General features: G+C 35.9%; 2 protein-coding genes across 37 annotated transcripts in view; one reads left to right on the forward strand and one right to left on the reverse strand.

The window, feature by feature from the left end:
• Positions 1 to 1,101, forward strand: part of LOC149130174 (uncharacterized) — a 1,154-nt gene extending 53 nt beyond the window's left edge. The window contains exons 1-2 of the mRNA XM_089345837.1: positions 1 to 256; positions 982 to 1,101. The exon at positions 1 to 256 is cut by the window's left edge and continues 53 nt beyond it. Coding sequence (XP_089201963.1) covers positions 110 to 256; positions 982 to 1,101 — 267 coding nt within the window. The 5' untranslated portion in view covers positions 1 to 109. The remainder of the gene's footprint in view (positions 257 to 981) is intronic.
• Positions 1 to 22,500, reverse strand: part of LOC106874339 (sodium-dependent dopamine transporter) — a 232,256-nt gene that overhangs the window by 116,587 nt on the left and 93,169 nt on the right. For 21 of the 36 annotated variants that reach the window (XM_089346120.1, XM_089346093.1, XM_089346101.1 and 18 more), the window contains exons 2-5: positions 10,849 to 10,977; positions 8,632 to 8,670; positions 8,109 to 8,147; positions 7,305 to 7,406 (exon numbers count right to left, since the gene is read on the reverse strand). In XM_089346120.1, the coding sequence (XP_089202246.1) occupies positions 7,305 to 7,406; positions 8,109 to 8,147; positions 8,632 to 8,670; positions 10,849 to 10,960 (292 nt within the window). In that variant the 5' untranslated portion in view covers positions 10,961 to 10,977. The remainder of the gene's footprint in view (positions 1 to 7,304; positions 7,407 to 8,108; positions 8,148 to 8,631; positions 8,671 to 10,848; positions 10,978 to 22,500) is intronic. The other 15 variants (XM_089346125.1, XM_089346121.1, XM_089346126.1 and 12 more) reach the window with 1 other exon arrangement.

The following is a 22,500-nucleotide window of genomic DNA, read 5'->3' on the forward strand; positions in this document are numbered from 1 at the left end:
AGTTATTCAGTACAGTCATTTCCCCCACTCGGACTTGAGACTATGATATTGCTAAAATTATAGCAAAGTGTGTAATTGAGATTTGTGTAATTGAGTCAAGGAGCAGAATATGGAGGAAAAGCTGGATAAAATTTTTGACATTTCTGCTTGCACCTGTAAGCTATCTGTTCGTCCTTGTGATGACAATGCTGTGAAGTGCAAGAAAGAAAATCATCAAGCTCAGCACATAACCTGCACATGTCCTCTCAATAAGAAGGTAAAGCTATTTTTTAAACTTTTAACTAGGCGTAGGAGTGGCTGTGTGGTAAGTAGCTTGCTTACCAACCACATGGTTCCGGGTTCAGTCCCACTGCGTGGCACCTTGGGCAAGTGTCTTCTACTATAGCCTCGGGCCGACCAAAGCCTTGTGAGTGGATTTGGTAGACGGAAACTGAAAGAAGCCCGTTGTATATATGTATATATATATATATATATATATATATATATATATATATATATATATATATATATATATATATATATATATATATATATATATATATGTGTGTGTGTGTCTGTGTATAGTATATGTTTGTGTGTGTATATGTTTGTGTGTCTGTGTTTGTCCCCCCCCCCCCACAACATCAGTTGACAACCGATGCTGGTGTGTTTACATCCCCCGTAACTTAGCGGTTCGGCAAAAAGAGAGACCGATAGAATAAGTACTGGGCTTCCAAAGAATAAGTCCTGAGGTCGATTTGCTCGACTAAAAGGCGGTGCTCCAGCATGGCCACAGTCAAAAGACTGAAACAAGTAAAAGAGTAAAAGAGTAATCTTACTTAGCTCAATTAATTGCTGTCTAAATAGAAGAAAATTGGAAAATATATGCATTTTCCTCCTGTAATCTACCCTTCCCTTCTGGTATAAGAAATTAATCATTGATTTTTTCATGATTTCATCTCTTGTTTTAAATCCACTGTTCAATATACTTTAATATTTCAGGTTCCAGTAGAGGAGAGAGAATACTCAAGAGATCAATGGGTCAAAATAGGACCCAAGGGCTCTTTCCAGCTTGGGTCTGTGGACGAAGCTGCTGTGAAGAGAAACCAGAATTGTAGCTAAGACAGAAAGCTACTTATGTAATATAATTTTAATCTTCGGATTTTATTAATATGCTAGACCACTGGTTTTAATTGATTAATATCAATTTCTACCCTTATTATTAAATATATATATATATATATATATCATAAATATATAGGGATTGACAGTAACCTGCTTCTCCAACATACTGAGAATTCAGAAATAGCAGTCAAAGAACTACTGATTTCAAAACTACCCGGCAAAATTGTTAATTATTAATTTTATTACTAATTGACGATTCCCTGCCCTGCATATCTATATATATATATATATATATATATATATATAAATATATATGTCTGTATCCCTCACTCTCTCTATATATATATGTGTGTGTATATATATATATATATATATATATATATATATATATATATATATATATTAAAATGAGATAGTTTTGGTGAAGCATTGTGAGGTTCAACTTTAAAGAAGTTTGTTGTGTAAGGCCAGAAAAATGCGAGAAGGTACAAAGTAAACTATGAAAGGAAAACAAAACAAAACAAAACTGTAGTTTTACTATGTATTTCTATATCTTGGGGTGAAGATCCCTTCATCAGGACATCTGGACAAAGCAGTAGTAGGAAAAGGTCGTTGCTCAGCGTAATGAGATTTTCCTACTACCACTTTTTCCAGATGTCCTGATGAAGGGATCTTCACCCCAAGATATAGAAATACATAGTAAAACTACAGTTTTGTTTTGTTTTGTTTTCCTTTCATAGTTTACTTTGTACCTTCTCGCATTTTTCTGGCCTTACACAACAAACTTCTTTAAAGTTAAACCTCACAATGCTTCACCAAAACTATCTCATTTTAATATATATATACATATATATATATATATATATATATATATATATATATATATATATATATATATATATATATATATATATACACACACATATATATATAGAGAGAGTGAGGGATACAGACATATATATATTTATATATATATATATATATATATATATATATATATATATATATATATATATATATATTTAATAATAAGGGTAGAAATTGATATTAATCAATTAAAACCAGTGGTCTAGCATATTAAAAAAATCCGAAGATTAAAATTATATTACATACAAAAATAAGAGGAGTGACCAGCAAAAGTGGACTCCTATATGCTAGAAATAGATGCCGAATCATCTAACCACGAAGAATATGTTCTCAGTAAAAATTTCAGCGACACTACAGACTGTAAAAGGGCAAGACATTTTTCTACTTTTGCTGGTCACTCCTCTTATTTTTGTATGCTATATATATATATATATATATATATATATATATATATATATATATATATATATACATACATATATAATGAAAGTAAACGAACAAAGTTTGTTTTAGAAGCGTTGAGATGTATTGAAAGATACAGAAATAAATTTTTTTTTTATTCTCAAATGTGTGATAATGCTAATAAATAGTGTGATCAGGATAAAATATCCATACATTGCAGAAAAATACCTTACCGACCCTGGCCAGTAATGTATTTTTCTGCAATGTATGGATATTTTATCCTGATCACACTATTTATTAGCATTATCACACATTTGAGAATAAAAAAAAAAAAATTTCTGTATATATATATATATATATAGTGAGATCGTTGCCAGTGCCCCTGGACTGGCTTGTGCAGGTGGCACATAAAAGACACCATTTCGAGCGTGGCCGTTTTCGTGTGGGTGACACATAAAAGCACCCACTACACTCTCTGAGTGGTTGGCGTTAGGAAGGGCATCCAGCTGTAGAAACTCTGCCAAATTCGATTGGAGCCTGGTGTTGCCATCCGGTTTCACCAGTCCTCAGTCAAATCGTCCAACCCATGCTAGCATGGAAAGCGGACGTTAAACGATGATGATGATGATGATGATATATATATATATATTGAGAGAGAGAGAGATAGACATATATATACATATGCATATATATGTATATATATATGAGGTTATGAGAGGTAATGGTGTCAAGAAGACCCGAAGGTGTCAGGTAATGCTAAGTGCTATAGACAGACTATAGTTAAGCTCCAGGTTCGGTGATTATGCGAATGAAGAGTGAGTCCAACGTAGGTCATATATTAGCATGGATATATATAAAAAATTAACAGAATGAGATAAAAATCCAAGGCTGTGAAAGATTTCAGAACATTTATAAAGAGAAGATCTTACAGCTGTTTCCAGGTTATTTTATATATCCCTTCATCGGAGACGATGCGAGAAAATGGTTAAGCAATAGTTACTCTAAAGAAGATATGAAATAGAGAGTGATGTGAATGGAACTGCAGATACAATATCCCTGCATATCTCATGTCTGTTTTCATTCCTCCACTTCACTCTCTATTTCATATCTTCTCTAGAATAACTATTGCTTAACCTTTTTCTCGCACCGTCTCTGATGAAGGGATATATAAAATATTCCGGAAACAGCTGTAAGACCTTCTCTTTATAAATGTTCTGAAATCTTTCACAGCCTTGGATTTTTATCTCATTCTGTTAATTTATATATATATATATATATATATATATATACACAAAGAAAGAAAGAGAATGATAGATAGATTAATCGATAGAAGAGAGAGAGAGAGATGCAGATAGAATTAAATAGTTAAACAGGTGGGTAGGTGGGTAGATTGATTGATATTTATCTAGCAAGATAGATAGACATATAGATAGGTAAACATGTAGATAGGTAGGTAGGTAGGTACACATGCACTTACATAGATAACTTGGTAGTTCTGTAGGTAGGTATTTTGATAAATTGAACGTTAGAGAGATATAAGTAATAAGATGGAGTGAAAAACTGAAGCTAAACATAGAGGTAAATAGATAATTTGGAAAATGAACAAATGGATTAAAAACAGATCAGTATACATGTGTGTGTGTGTTTAAGTATACATATATACTATATATATATATATATATATATATACACAAGCTTTATATGTATACTTAAATATATATGTATGTATATATATATATATATATATGTATATATATATACACACACATGCTATATATGTATACTTAAATATATATCTATCTACATACACAACACACACACACACATAGACATACATATATACATAGACACACATACATCCATATAAACTTAGTAACAAAACTTGATAGTGTGACACTTGTGTGTGTATATATATATGTATATGTGTGTGCATTTATATATATATATATATATATATATGTGTGTGTGTGTGTGTGTAGATATACATATGCATATATATATGTATATGTACATGTGTATATGTATATTTATACATACACATAAATTCATATATATGCATGTATACATGTATGCATATAACGATATGTATGTTATGTGTACAGGTATTTATGTTTATATTCATACATATGTACACACAGAAGTGTGTGTGTATATGTATGTATATATATATATATATATATATATATATATACATATATATATATATATAGAGAGAGAGAGAGATAAAGAACCATCAACTGATTTGTGTAATGAAGGAAAGAATAAGAATAAATGTATAAATCAAGTAATATATATATATGTGCGTGTATGTATATGTATATAGGCATATGTATGTATATGTATAAACATATATAGCTACATGTGTATGTATGTATATATGTGTGTATATATATATATATATATATATATATAAACATCTCCAAATGACAAAAAGAATGGCAAAATAAGATGAGATAAGAAATGTTGAGGAGAAAATGGAAAAAAAGGTAGAGAAAAGGCAAAGATATAGAAAGCAATTGAAAGAGAGACAGACGGAAAGAAAGAAAGAAAAACAGAAAAAAGAAGAACGGGGGGAAAGAGTGACAGGAAAATTAAGAAAGAAGGCAAGAAAGCAAAGAAATTGAAAGAGAGATTGATAGAAATGGAGAAAGATTGAAAACTTTTCAAGAAGACAGAAAGAAAGTGAAAGAGTGAGGGTAAAGAAGAGAAAGAAGAAAACAAATCAAAGGCAAAAAAAAAAAAACAGAAAGAAAGGAAAGATAGAAATTTCAAGAGAATAATATGTAAAGATAAGGAATGTGAAACGTAGAAAGTGAAAGTAGAAAGTGAAAGTAGAATGTTGGTATGAATTGTTTTTGCAGAGGAAATAATGGATTAATTCGTAAAATATAGTAAGAAATATAAAAAAAAGGAAAAATAAAGAAAGAAAAACCAGAAAAAAAATTATGGGGAAAACCATTTCTGTTGTAATTGTAGATGTGGAGTTTCTGCGATAAGGAGGTTTATTGGTAAGATAAACTTTAACTTCCGGTCTTTTTAGCTTCTATTAATCGTTTGACTCTCGGTTTTGTTGTTGGTGTTGCTGGTGGTGTTGTTGTTAGTGTTGTTATAATTTCTGTTTTTATAATCGAAACAGTTGTTTTATTTTTATTTTTCGGCTTTTGTTTATAGACGTGTTCTTAGTGTTATTTTCTTCTTCTTCTTCTTCGTCTTCGTCGTCTTCTTCGTCTTCTTCTTCCTATTCTTCAGATTAAATGATAATCACATCTTACGTTGATCATTTTATTTATTTATATTTACTTACATTTGTTTTTTTTTGTTTTTTTTTCTTAAATTATTGTAAGCTAACCAGCGATGAAAGAGAAAAATCACTTTGCAAACGTATGTACAATAATGTACGAACGCTTGGTTCGATGGGACAAAATCCGAATGATACATTACAAGACCACACAGGTAATGTTCTTGTTGTTGTCTTTGCTGTTAATATTATTGTTAATGTTGTACTTATTCTTTTTGTTGTATAAGCTCAGGTCAGATCAAATCCAGAAAATCTACCATTAAATTAATCCTATCATTTATTCCAACATATTGCTTTCAACTTGTAGCACAAGGCCAGCAATTTTGAGGGGAGGGGAAAGTCACCACCTTAATAATAATAATAATAATAATAATAATAATAATAATAATAATAGAGAAATTAAGGCAAATAGACCAGATATAGTTGTCAAAGATCATGAAGAAAAAAATGCTTTCTAATTGATGTATCAATACCAGCAGATGACAACGTTTCCCTAAAAGAAATGGAAAAACTTTCAAAATACAAAGACCTGGAAATAGAGGTAACTCGAATGTGGAATCTAAAAACAGAAACAATTCCTATCATAGTAGGTGCCTTAGGTATAATAAAAAAATTATTCAGACAAATACATAACAAAAACACCAGGACTTACAAATATATATAACATACAGAAAATTGCACTACTGGGCACTGCACACATCCTACGCAAAACACTTTCAATACAGTAGCCATAAGAGCATCACAGCAAACCACAGCACATACCCAAGGCGCACAGAGCTGCGCTCGGTAGGGAAATGAAAGCACGTTATAAAAATAAAACTACTGAACAATAATAATAATAATAATAATGATTTCAAATTTTAGCACTAAGCTAGTAATTTTGATGGGGGTCAGGGTAAGTCAATTATCACTTCCCCAGTGCTCAACTGGTACTTATTTTAACGACCCCCACCAAAAGGATGAAAGGCAAAGTCGACCTCAGCAGAATTTGAACTCAGAACATAAAAACAGGCAAAAGGCCACCTAGCATTTCACCTGGCATGCTAACATTTCTGCCAGCTCACCACCTTAATAATAATAATAATAATAATAACAACAATAATAATAATGATTTCAAATTTTTGCCTCAAGGGCAGCTTAAGGGAGCAGATTAAGTCAATTACATCAATCCCAGTGCATATGTGTATATATATATATATATATATATATATATATATATATATATATATATATATATATATATATGTCATATATACTGGAGTAAGCACTTAGATAAAAAAAATATGTATCATATATATGTAGATGCAATAATATTTTGGTATTCAATCCTTATAAAGCATACACGTCTTTCAAAAAGATGCTGTAATAATTACATAACAGCTGTAAAAACATTATGCACCCCACCTCATCAGTGTTCTGCAATAAATACAATGACAGTCATGGAAAGCTCCAAATATGTACATTTTTCCATTATGCAAATTATTAACAACTTCCCATGCTTCATAAAATAAAAAAGAGATAGAAAAAATATATCGATATATAAAAAAAAATACGAGTATATATAAAAAATATATGTATATATAAAAATGTGCATGTATAAAAAATATAAGTATATATAAAAAGGTTAACTTACTTGTGGCCACTGTCCCTGATGTTGTTGTTGTTGTTGTTGTAGTAGTACCTGTGCCAGTGGTCGTTAATGCTGTTGTAGCTGCTACTGTCTTCGGTTTATTTGCTGAAAGGATATAGTGAAATTAGAAATCAGGAAATTATAGGGAAAATGGAATCAAATTTTATATTGTAGGTGCAGGCATAGTTGTGAGGGGGGCTTTACACTGTATATATATAGGCACGTAGCTTGCTTACCAACCACATGGTTCCGGGTTCAGTCCCACTGCGTGGCACCTTGGGCAAGTGTCTACTACTATAGCCTTGGGCCGACCAAAGCCTTGTGAGTGGATTTGGTAGACGGAAACTGAAAGAAGCCCGTCGTATATATGTATGTATATATGTATGTGTGTATGTTTGTATGTCTGTGTTTGTCCCTCCAACTTCGCTTGACAACCGAGGCTGGTGTGTTTACGTCCCCGTAATCTAGCGGTTCGGCAAAAAAGAGACTGATAGAATAAGTACTAGGCTTACAAAGAATAAGTCCTGGGGTCGATTTGCTCGACTAAAAGGCGGCGCTCCAGCATAGCCGCAGTCAAATGACTGAAACAAGTAAAAAAGTAAAAGAGAGATATATACACACACACATACATATATATATATATATACACACACACACACACATATACATATATATATATATACACACACACACACATATACATATATATATATATACACGCACACTCTCTCTCTCTCTGACACACACACAAATATGCTGCTTTAGTTGGAAACAATGATGGTATAACAATCACTTGGTGTTACTCACCTTGAGTTGTAGCAACAGTTGTAGCTTTTGGCTTCGTGGCTGAAAAGATATAGAAAACTGTTGTTTATCACATCCCTAACTATAGATTCTGTTTATGAATTTCATCAACGTAAAACACTGATATCAATATCAATATTTTTGAAAATATAAGGACACAGATCATGTCGTATAGCCAGCAGGAGATGATGTCTCCTGGGGCTAAATTATAGCAACGTTCGTCCTAAACCAGGACTGCCATGTTATGTTGGCAAATAATCTTTACTCCAAAGTACTGTTGCTGAATATCTCTCGTTGTGAGATTTGCAAATAGTAATTTTCTAAGATGCATAGATATATAGAGAAAGACAGATAGACTGGCCAAGATAGATAGATAAGAAGATAGATAGATAGACTGAGTGACAGAGGGAGTTTGGCAATGTGCAGTGTGCAAACTTTGCTGTTTAGATTAAACAGAGTAATTGGATGAGTGGCAGTATAAACGAGTATTTTTAGGAGTGAGCAGAGAACGACATTCTAGTCTTACCTGCCATAGCAGCGGAGGCGGTACTCCGAGGTTTAGTAACTGAAACAAGCAGAAAATAAGGGTAAATTGTACACATCTGTAGAGGGGATATGATTGGGTGGTTGTGTGTGCAGTTAAGGATTTTGTTTCATGGCCACATGGTTCTGAGTTCGATCCCATTGGTGAGGAGAAATCTGTCTTAGGAAAGTTTTTTTTTTTTTACGGAGATGTACTTGCATAGCAAGTGACCTGATCTGAGATCGTGTGCTGGAACGAAAACAATTGCAGCGTGGTAGGTGTTTATAAGCCATTTAAAATAATACAAAAGCCGTCAGATTCACTTCAACATTTAAATTTAATTTTATTTATTTTTTTTTTTTTGGTATTTATAACAGTTTGAGTTTAGATGATCAGTACTATGGAAATAATCTCTGGTTGGAAACTATGAACAATGTAATTCCAAGATTAAAACAAAACATTATTTTATATGAGACTTCGCTAATAAATAGGCAAATGATAAAAAAGAAAAACTGATTTTTAACTCATAGCATTCAATTATCAAACATTCATAATTGGAATAAATAAAATTGAATATTTAGTATTTATGGAATTTTGATTTAGTGTCGTTTGACTTTTGACCAAACCAGTATATACACACACTTACACAAATATATATGGATTTGATTATATATATACATTGTATGATGCTATATCCCCTTCTATTTCGTCAAATGCTTCAAGTAACTTGTCTCTAAGTCTCTGTCGATTTGCAGGGTCTTTAAGTTTCCATACCCTTCTCCTCCAGGCCGGTCTACTTCTGGGCACCCATATTGCCTTGATCTCGAAGTCGCTAACTACTAATCTGTGTTGGGGTGTACATTCTTCGCCAGGGAGGGTTTTGGCATTTATAAGCCTCCCTTTTTCTCTAGTTCTGGCGAGGATGTAGTCGATTTGGCTAGAGTTTCTGCCGGATTGGTAGGTGACTAGGTGACAGGCAGGTTTCCTGAAGTTGGTATTGCAAACCATAAGATCAGTTGCATCACAGAACTCCAGCTGTCTGGTTCCCTCCTCGTTGCGGGAGCCGAAGCCATAGCCTCCATGTATGCCATGGAAGCCTCCAGCACGACGTCCGACATGACCATGCCAAATTAGATTGGAGCCTGGTGTAGCCATCCGGTTGCACCAGTCCTCAGTCAAATCGTCCAACCCATGCTAGCATGGAAAGCGGACGTTAAACAATGATGATGATGATGATGATGATGATACATATGCAGATATGTACATACATATATATAAACTTGTCATGAATGACATTCAAAACGAAGCTCATGGTCTATCGGGCTGTTGTCGTATCAACTCTGCTGTATGGGTGTGAAACCTGGACTGTTTACCGTGAGGACCTGAAGAAACTAGAGCGCTTCCATCAATCCAAACTTCGCTCTATCCTAGACATCAACTGGGAAGATCACATCACCAATAACTCTGTGCTTGAAAGATCAGGTCTCCTGAGCATCGAAACCTTGATCATTGAACATCGTCTCCGATGGTCAGGTCACGTCCGTCGGATGAATGAACACCGCCTTCCCAAGATCTGTCTCTATGGTGAACTGTCTGAAGGAAAACGTCCTCATGGAGCCCCCTTGAGGCGGTACAAGGTCCAACTCAAATCAACCTTGAAAAGCACCAACATCGACCCCACACACTGGGAGGATATCTCGGCAAACAGACCCCTCTGGAGACACGCCATCAAAACGGGTTCAGCGGACTTCGAGAAAGCCCGAGTCGCAAGAGCTGAACTCAAGAGACAGGAAAGAAAGCAGCACCTTCTCCTTCCCAAACCAACCCCTTCTATCCCTTGTCCACAATGTCCCCGTATGTTTCATGCAACCCTTGGATTGTGGAGCCATCTGCGGTTCAAACACCCAGGAAAATGAACTGGATTGCAAGCTCGGAAACACGAGACGCAGCCAACTACTACTACTACTAACTACTATATATATGTATACACATATACATACATGTACACACACACACACACACACACACACACACACACACATATATATACATATATATAAATATATATATATATATATATACATATATGTATTCACATATATACATACACACATATTTATATATATGTACATATGTACATATATATATATCATCATCATTATATATATATATATATATATATAATATAAAAAATATATATATAATGCATGTTCAACCTACCTGTGGTACTGCTACTTTGGTTGAGTGTACCCGAAGACGTTTCCTTGGCCATGTTCGACATTGAGGAATCGGCCACACCCTTCTCTGAGGATTTCTTGCTGGTAGTGGACATTCAAAAGGCAATATTACCTGGCAAGGAATGGAAAGAAAAATTTATTAGAAGGATCATTAATAAGAGGGATATAATTGCTTGGAGTTTTACGGTTGGATTTTCAGGTAAAAGATATTTGAATAGTTACCAACACATGCTAGCATGGAAAGCGGACGTTAAACGATGATGATGATGATTTACTGGAACCACAAGGCCTGAAATTTGCGGGGAGGGGACTAGTCGATTACATAAACCCCAGTGATTCACTGGTATTTAATTTATTGACCCTGAAAGGATAAAAGGCAAAGTTGACCTCAGCAGAATTTGAACTCAGAACGTAAGGACAGAAGAAATGCTGCTAAGCATTTCGCCCAGCATGCTAACATTTCTGAATCTTTTCTACCATAGACACAAGGCGTGAAATTTCGGGGGATGGGGCTAGTTGATCACATTTAACCCCTGTGTTTAACTGGTACTTATTTTATTGACCCCCAAAAGGATGAAAGACAAAGTTGACCTCAGTGGGCATTAGGAAGGGCATCCAGCTGCAGAAACCATGCTAAATCAGACCAGTGTCTGGTGCGGCCTTCCAGCTTACCAACCCTGGTCAAACCGTCCAACCCATGCCAGCATGGACAACGGATGTTAAATGATGATAATGAGGATGATGAATGTAAAGACAGACGAAATGCCACTGAGCATTTTGCTTGGTGTTCTTTTGTTTTATTGTTCGTTTCAGTCATTTTGACTGTGGCCATGCTGGAGCACCGCCTTTAGTTGAACAAATCGACCCCAGGACTTATTCTATCAGTCACTTTTACCGAACCGCCAAGCTATGGGGATGTAAACACACCAACATTGGTTGTCAAGCAATGGAGGGGGAACAAACACAGACACACAAACATATACATATATATATATATATATGAATTTAATGAATGGAGTAAAATGCATATGTTAACTGCATACTTTTATTTCCAACATATGTTTCGAAGATTACAAATTATACCTTCCATAGGAATCGGCGATGTTAAAAATGTAATCTTCTCTTCAGGGAAATGCATGGGAACCAGCTTAAACGTAAGACATTTTAACCGAATGTGATAACTGTAGTTGGAGAAGGCTGTTACGGAATTTATTTGAAGAAGCCGTTGGAGATTTGGACGCTATATATGTGTATATATATATGTATATATATATATATATGTATATATATATATATATATATATATGTATATATATATATATATATGTATGTATATATATATATATATATATATATATATATATACTGAGGGTGATAAATTGAATATTAATTTAATTAACATCAATTTAAAACCAGTGGCCTAGCATATAAAAAAATCTGAAAATTCAGAAAAATTGTATTTCATACGTGTGTATATATATATATATATATATATATATATATATAAGATGGGTTTCTTTCAGTTTCTGTCTACCAAATCCACTCACAAGGCTTTCGTCAGCCCGAGGCTATAGTAGAAGACACTTACCCAAGTTGCCATGCAGTGGGACTGAACCCAGAACCATGTGGTTGGTAAGCAAGCTACTTACCACACAACCACTCCTGCACTAATGATTCTAAATAAAAATAATAATCATAATAATAATTCCAAATTTTGCCACAGGGGCAGCAATTTTGGGGGAGCTGGTTACTTGGTAACATTGACCCCAGCGTTTCACTGGTACTTAAAATTTATTGACCCCGGAAGGATGGAAGGCAAAGTCAACCTCAGTGGAATTTGAACTCAGAACATAAAAGATGAATAGCTCACCACCTTTATAATAATAATAATAATAATAATAATAATAATAATAATGATAATAATAATGATAATAATAATAATAATAATAATATAATAATAATAATAATAATAATAATAATAATAATATAATAATAATAGTAATATAATAATAATAAGAATATAATAATAATAAGAATATAATAATAATAATATAATAATACTAATGTTAATAATATAATAATAATAATAATCCTTTCTACTATAGGCACAATGCCTGAAATTTTGGGGAGGGATGAACTCAATTATATTGATCCTAGTATTTCACTGATACTTAATTTATTGACCCCAAAAGGATGAAAGGCAAAGTCGATCTTGACTGAATTTGAACTCAGAATGTAGCAGCAGATGAGATACCGCTAAGCATTTTGCCTGGTGTGCTAACGATTCTGCCAGCCAGAAGAAGGAGGAGGAGGAGAAGAAGAAGAAGAAGAAGGAGGAAGAGGAAGAGAAGAAGAAGAACTGCAATTATTGTTATTAAAAAGAGCAATTACTTCATCGCTGCCACCACTACAACCAAGACCACCGCCACCACCACCATGCTTGTTCAATAAACAACTTTACTGCATCAATTAGTCGGCTTCCATGTTGTTTCATTAGGTAAATCATTTTACTGAGTGATTGTTAACTAAACAACTTGGTGGGGATGGTTGCACAGGTGATGGTGGTGGTAGTGGTGGTGGTGGTGGTGGTGGTGAAATGTGGTTATGGTGTTGGTTACAATGACAATGATCATGGTGGTGGTGGTGGTGGTTGTGGTTGTAGGTTGGTGATGAGGCTGACAACAATGATGAATGTGGTGGTGATGGTAATGATGATGAAGATGCTGATGGTGGTGGTGGTAGTGGTGGTGATTTTTTTGTATCTTTTGCCTGTTTCTTGTTTACGCCATTAGGCTGTGGCCATGCTGGGGCACCACCTTGAAGGGTTTACTCAGAGAAATGGGCTTCAATATTTGCTGTTTTTAATGCTTTGTACTTATTCTATCAGTCTTTTTTGCTGAGCCACTAAGGTATGGGGATGTAAACACACCAACATAAATGCAAAGACAAACACACACACACACACACACACACACATATATACATATATAGACATGTGTGGTCAATGCCAGTGATGCCGGTGGCATGTAAAAAGCACCCGCTATACTCTCAGTGGTTGACAGTAGGAAGGGCATCCAGCTGTAGAAACTCTGCCAGACGTTTGTCTGTAAAACAACACTACAAACTAATTATTGTTCTTAAATCTGATGGGAAGAAGCAAAGTTGTGCATCGGTGTTAATGGTTAGCACACTCGTCATGAAAACAAAGAGATGTGGGTTCAAGTCCCATGCATACAGGAAAACCTGTTTCTTTTCCATCAAGGGCTTGTATGTCCCATTATTGGACTGTTTTCTTTAGTCATTGTACAGTGATTGCTTATAAGCTTAAAGCTTATAAAATACTATTATTATTATTTACAAAATTGTAAAAATCAACGCTGCTTGTCAAAAACCATCGCAGACATATATATATGTATATATAAATAAAATAAAATATATATATATATATATATATATGTATATATAAATAAAATAATATATATATATATATATATATATATATATATATATACATATACATATACATATACATACATACATATATATATATATATATATATATATATATATATATATATATATATATATATACCGGAGTAAGCACATATATGTGCAACAAGGTGGAAAAAAAGAGTACTCAAATACCAGAGGTAGAGTAATATGCTTTATTTAAAAGCATATATAAAGTATATATATATATATATATATATATATATATATATATATATATACATACACACACACACATATATATATAGGATTTTTGAGCGAGATTGTTGCCAGTGCCCCTGGACTGGCTCTTGTGCGGGTGGCACATAAAATACACCATTTTGAGCGTGGCCGTTGCCAGTACCGCCTGACTGGCCTTCGTGCGGGTGACACGTAAAAGCACCCACTACACTCTCGGAGTGGTTGGCGTTAGGAAGGGCATCCAGCTGTAGAAACTCTGCCAAATTTAGATTGGAGCCTGGTGTAGCCATCCGGTTTCACCAGTCCTCAGTCAAATCGTCCAACCCATGCTAGCATGGAAAGCGGACGTTAAACGATGATGATGATGATGATGATGATGATATATATACAAACACATAGACACGTATACACACTAACCAATACACATTTGTATATACAAATACATAAAGATGCAAACATACATACATTTACATATGCACACACACACATTCATACACACATAAACACATATACATATACACAATAATACACACTGATTTACATATATGCATATATATATACACACAAACAAATATATGCATGAACATACATACATACACACACATACATAAATATACAAATATCTGCATGCATACACACATGCAAAGGTTCATACACACACACACACACATACATACACACACGTATATAAATATGCACACACATACGCAAGTATACACATACGTACACAAATATACACTCTCTTATACCTGCGCACTCATAAATGCATACACACACACTTAAATGTATACACACACACACACACACACACACACACATGCAACATTCATATGCTCACACATACACAAATACACACAAACACATAACCACACACATATACATACACACACGTATATAAATATGCACACACATACGCAAGTATACACACAAACACATAACCACACACATATACACCAATGTTCATACACACATCAAGCAGAAATGTGGTATATAGAAGTCTGTATGGTGGTGGTGGTGGTGGTGGTGGTGGTGGTATTCAGAGGGGAGGTAGAAGGATGAGGAGGGGGAGAAAGATGCCAGAGAGGGAATGGGGGAACATTGGGGGGGGGGGGTAGTTGGTGATGGTGGTGGTGGCGTGCACGCAAATGTGTGTGTGTGTGTGTGTGTGGAATAGAGAGGGGTGAAATGATGTGACAACAGCAGACGAGGAGGCGGAGAGGGGCTCAGGTGGAACGCATGTGTTTGGGGAGAGGGTAGGAGGGTAGGGCTTAGATGGCTGTAAAGGTTAGGGGTGGAGTGGGAGTTAAGGGGTTCGGCGGGGGGGGGGGCGTTGGTAGGGCGGGAGGGCGGGTTCGACGTGGTGTACAGGAGGGTGAGGAGGAGGAGGAGGAGGTGAGCGAGTAGAGGGAGGCGGGCGGAGTGGAAGTAAGACGGGAAGGGAGAGATCAATGAAATCAATCACGATAGAGATTGATCGAATTGCATTGCAGTACAGTGTGTGTGTGTGTGTGTGTGTGTGTGTGTGCGAGTGCATGCGAGTGTGTGTGTGTTTGCATGTGTTTGTGTATGTGTGTGTGTGTGTGTGTGTGTAAGCATGAGTACATTGGTACATGCATATGTGTGTTGTGTGTATAAGTGTGTACATATGTGTGTGTGGTGGTATTAACGTGTGTGTTTATGGGTGTGCATGTGTTTGTGAGCATATCTATGTGAGTGCATGTGTGTACGTATGTATGTGTATATGTGTGTGTGTGTGTATACATATGTGTATGTCTGCATGTGTGTGAGTGTATATGTGTATGTGAATCTAGATGCGTATGCCTGGAGCTGTGAATGTGTATGTGTGTGTGTGTGTGTGTGTGTACATAGTAAATGCATATGTGTATGGATGTGTGTATGCTTGTGTTTGTATGTTGATGTATGTGTGTGTATATATATATGTATATGTTTGTATGTATATATAAATATATATATCAATGTATATATGTGCATACATACATATATGTATATGTGTGTATATATATATATGTATATGTTTGTATGTATATATAAATATATATATATCAATGTATATATGTGCATACATACATATATGTATATGTGTGTATATATATATATATATTCTTTTATTTGTTTCTCTCATTTGACTGTGGCCATGCTGAAGCACTGCCTTTAGTCAAAAAAATCGACCCCCAAGACTTATACTTTTTAAGCTTAGTACTTATTCTATCGGACTCTTTATGCCGAACTGCTAAGTTACGTAGACGTAAACACACCAACATTGGAAGTCAAGCGATGGTGGTGGGACAAACGCAGACACACAAACATATGCATATATATATATATATATATATATACACACACACACACACACACACACACACACACACACACACACACACACACACACATATATATATATATATATATATATATATATATATATATATATATATATATATATATATATATAGGCACAGGCATGGCTGTATGGTAAATAACTTGCTTCCCAACCACATGCTTCCAGGTTCAATCCCACTGTGTGGCACCTTGGGCAAGTGTCTTCTACTATAGCCTCAGGCCAACCAAAGCCTTGTGAGTGGATTTGGTAGACAGAAACTGAAAGAAGCCCCTGATATATACACACACATACACACACACACACACACACACACACACACACACACACACACGCATGCATGCATATGTCAGAATGCTCTTGAATGCCACATGTAACATGTAATCAAGTACAACATGTTGCATGTTTGGTTTGTCGCCAACTAGACTGGGACTCTCCTCATACTTCATCGGGCTCTGCTGTTGGAGGGGTTGTTTGAAACCCAGCAGGACCAAATCAATGCCTGTTAAAAGGGCGGATGAACCCAATTACACGTGTATGTGTATGTATGGATGCATGTCTGTGTGTACATATGTATGTGTATGTATCTGTATGTATGCATGTATGAGTATGTATGCATGTGTGTGGGGGGATGTATGATTGTGTATGTATGTGTGTCTATGTACAGATGTATATTTGTGTGATGTATATGTGTGTGCATGTGTATATACATATATATTTATGTGGTTGTATATATTTGTATATGGATGTATATAAATTATATTTTCATAGGTGCAGGAGTGGCTGTGTGGTAAGTAGCTTGCTTTCCAACCACATGGTTCCGGGTTCAGTCCCACTGCGTGACACCTTGGGCAAGTGTCTTCTACTATAGCCTCGGGCCGACCAAAGCCTTGTGAGTGGATTTGGTAGACGGAAACTGAAAGAAGCCCTTCGTATATATGTATATATATATATATATATGTATGTGTGTATATATGTTTGTGTGTCTGTGTTTGTCCCCACAACATCGCTTGACAACCGATGGTGGTGTCTTTACGTCCCCCGTAACTTAGCGGTTTAGCAAAAGAGACTGATAGAATAAGTACTAGGCTTACAAAGAATAAGTCCCGGGGTCGGAATTTGAGAAGTTCAGAACTTAAGGTTCGTTTATTCGTTATTTCATTAAAGACTGCTGTTTTGGCTGTGCAGACTTAATCATGAGTGGAATATATATATGAATATATATATACCATATATTATATATCATGATATTTATTTCAATTAGTTATTATACATTTTATTACATTAATTCTACATTAATGCAATTATGATTATAATTAGTTATTGTACATTTTATTACATTAATTAAGAAAATATGAAGTACGCCATAATTATAATTTAATATACTTGTCTAATTTTAATTTATAAATACCTTGTAAGATACTCCTCCAGTTGTTTATGGCTGGCCAAGATCATTCCAGGACATCGACATCTTGCTGGGGTTCAGCGTCTTGATCAGACCGATCAAGATGGGGGGAGTCCACTACAAGCAGAGGTAGCATGTTGTCGACAAACAGATCTACAATCCTTCTGTCCACCATAAACTGACAGACGCCAGTGCCAGCAGTTTGGGCAAATGCCTCACCAATACTGGGCTGGTGTGCTTTCTTTGCACATGGTCACAACGATTGGCTACTGGCACTGCTACCAGAAGATTGCCTGTGTATCCCACGGGAAGATCCAGCCTTGAGCCTCTCTTCAGATTGGATGGTGTGTGCTGGGTGTTTCCTCTTGACATGCAGCTTCAAGTTGTAGAGGCTCACCACTTGTCCCTTGATGGCAGTCTCCTTGGGCGGGCACATGATTCACTGGAAGTACAGGATTTTGGCATTCTTCTTATCCTTTGACGTAAGGACAAAGTAGTCCTGCAGGTAGAGGCCACGGGTTCTGAGATTCCTGGCTCTCAACCTGTGCGACCTCTGCCTCACCCACAACTTTTGCAGACTCCTTACCAGGCCCTTCATCTTTAGGCCAAAAAAAAAAAACGTCTTCACCTTCCATAACGATTAGCGATAACTTGATAAGCTGATAACATACACTGCTGTCGCTGACACTGTAAGACTGCCTGTAATATGACAACGTCGTAAGTGAACACAACTCAAAACTGCAGAATTATACAATGCTGCTCAGCTAACCGCTGCCTCATCAACCAATCATGTCTTGTCATGTGTATACGTAGTCAGCCTGATCAGCTCTTCAAGACACACCCACAACAGACAGGAACAAACATATGAATTTTGTTAGCAGACTTAAAGTTAACGGTACTAAATTTAGTGGAAGCTAGTTGATCTGCTAATGGTTTCCAAAGTTAGCTTCATTAATTAACTGTTAGAAGATTAGCAGGACCATGTCCACCACTGATATATATGTGTCTACATTTTTTTGATGTCCTGTACCCATATATGCATGTATATATACATATATATGTAGGTATGTACATATATGTATGCATATATTTATGCCAGTGCCGCTGGACTGGCTCCTGTGCAGGTGGCACGTAAAATACACCATTTTGAGCGTGGCTGTTGCCAGTACCGCCTGACTGGCCTTCATGCTGGTGGCACGTAAAAGCACCCACTACACTCTCGGAGTGGTTGGCGTTAGGAAGGGCATCCAGCTGTAGAAACTCTGCCAAATCAGATTGGAGCCTGGTGTAGCCTTCTGGTTCACCAGTCCTCTGTCAAATCGTCCAACCCATGCTAGCATGGAAAGCGGACGTTAAACGATGATAATGATGATGATGATATTTATATGCTATTTGTATTATTATATGATCAAACGCCATGCATCCTTTTCCAAGTTTTATCTTAATAATTACAATGTGCACTCTTCTCTATCTATCTATCTCCCTCTCTTGTTCTTCTTCCTTTCTGTTTTTCTCTCCCACCCTTTCCATATTCTTTTCCCCTCTCTTCCACCGTTCTCTGTCTCTCTCACTCTTCCTCCTTGACTCTCGTTGCTGACACGTGACTAAAGGTGATCTATCTTTCTTTCTTTTTCTTCCTTCGTAAAGACAAGATGTGCTTTTACCTGTCCCTTCTCACAGCTCATCTTTCTAGCATTCATAATCTTCACAGATGCCAGTGCCGGCATATGGCATAGTGGTTAAGAGCGCGGGCTACTAACCCCAAGATCCTGAGTTCGACTCCAGGCAGTGACTTGAATAATAATGATAATAATAATAATAACAACATTGAAAAATACCTTAGGAACGAGAACCCAGGTTCGAAATTTCCCTAAGACACCTGATGAAGGCTGGAGGGTATATCAGCCGAAACGTTGTGTTAACAACAAATAAGATGACGACAAATTCCGTCAAATGTAAATAATGTCAAATGACATTCATGCATCTATCAGAAATAGATGCAGCTTCTTTTATTTTTTAATCCTTTTTTTGTTTATAAATCCTTTCCTTCAAACATTCATACATTGAAATTGATGGGAGTGACCATCATCATCACAATCATCATTATTATTGCTAACTGGCCTCGTGCTGTACTGTAAAAAATGACAGCTAATTGTAGTATTAAATATATAAGGTACAAAACCAAGCTTTTAGTTTAATAATTCTTTTATTACCAAATTTATAATATACCTTTTAACTGGAGTCGTTTTATATTCTTGATACACTCAGGCAATAATTATTTTCTCTAATGAGTTTGTATATGTTTGTGTAGTTATATGTGTGTGATTGTAATAATTATTTTTAACAAAACAGATAGAATACGGATGGTAAATTAAATTAATAAACTTATCAATGTTATCTAATGGTTGTCTTTTGAGATGTGACATCGATCATCGTTTGTTACTGAAAGAATGCTGGTTCACACACACAAACATTCACATACTTCCCTTGTACACATGCACACACACACACACATATACTCACACAAAGTTGAAATGCTGTTTGATTTTTCTTTTCAACATTGAATGTTCACCATCCCACTTCCATTGCGCACACACACACACACACACACACACACATTCACGTATCTCCCTTTTACATACACACACACATATACTCACACAGAGGTGAACCACTCCACTACCAGTTTGCCATCACCCCTTCCTTCCTTTATTTATCTCTCACCCCTTCCTTTCTCATTCATATGTTGTGACGGAGAAAAAAACAAGAGTATTATTACAGTAGATTATTATTATTAAGGTGACGGGCTGGCAAAATCATAAGCCTGGCAGACAGAATGGTTAACAGCATTTATGTTCTGGACTCAAATTCTGCCAAGGTAGACTTTGCCTGTCATCCTTTCAGGGTCAGTAAAATAAGTACCAGTTAAACACTGGGATCGATGTAATCGACTAACCCCCTCCCCCAAAATTGCTGGCCTTGTGCTAAAATTTGAAGTCATTATTATTATTACTATCAAGATGGCGAGCTTGCAGAATCCATAGCATGCCGGGCAAAATGCTTAGTGGTGTTTTGTCCATCTTTATGTTCTGAGTTCAAATTCCACCGAGGTTGACTTTGCCTTTCATAATTTTGGGGTCGATAAATTAAGTACCAGTCAAGCACTGGGGTCAATGTAATCCACTTATCCCCTCCCACCAAAAATGGCTTCCCTTGTGGCAAAATTTGAAACCATTATTATTATTATTATTATTATTATTATTATTATTATTATTATTATTGATAATTTCTTTTATATGTCGCCAGGGTGAAGGATGGCAGAGATAAAAAAACACAGACAAATGTAAAATGTGGAGATTTATATATAATGGGATGATAAAAAAAATGAGAAATATATATGGTATACATTAAAAGAAGAGAAATGTACATAGTTTTCGGCACTAAGATGAAGGCAAAAAAAAATATAATCGTGATGGGGTCCTCCTGATACAGGAGGACCTCTAGGGATAACCAAGGAACCCCACCAAGATCACACTGAATACCAAGGACAAATACCCTCTCCAACCCCTTTCCTCCAACTCACAGGTCTACACTTAGAGCAGTACCATCCACTCTTGCGATTTTCGCAACTTCCACCCACTTTTTGATAAATTCACTCAAGGACGTTATTATTATTATTATTTTTTTTTTTTTTATCACAGACGTAAGAGTGGCTGTGTGGTAAGTAGCTTGCTTACGAACCACATGGTTCCTGGTTCAGTCCCACTGCGTGGCATCTTGGGCAAGTGCCTTCTACTATAGCCTCGGGCTGACCAAAGCCTTGTGAGTGGATTTGGTAGACGGAAACTGAAAGAAGCCCGTCGTATATATGTATTTGTGTGTGTGTGTGTGTGTGTGTGTGTGAGTCTGTGTATGTTTGTGTGTCTGTGTTTGTCCCCCACAACATCGCTTGACAACTGATGCTGGTGTGTTTACGTCCCTGTAACTTAGCGGTTCGGCAAAAAGAGACCGATAGAATAAGTACTAGGCTTACAAAGAATAAGTCCTGGGGGTCGATTTGCTCGATTAAAGGTGGTGCTCCAGCATGGCCACAGTCAAAATGACTGAAACAAGTAAAAGAGTATAAAAGAGTACAGGTTTTGTTGGAACTCCTGAAGTCTTGCATGCATAGTAGGCTTGCT

Source organism: Octopus bimaculoides, chromosome 30, assembly GCF_046866305.1.
Source record: "Octopus bimaculoides isolate indiv1 chromosome 30, ASM4686630v1, whole genome shotgun sequence".
NCBI classification, from domain to species: domain Eukaryota; kingdom Metazoa; phylum Mollusca; class Cephalopoda; order Octopoda; family Octopodidae; genus Octopus; species Octopus bimaculoides.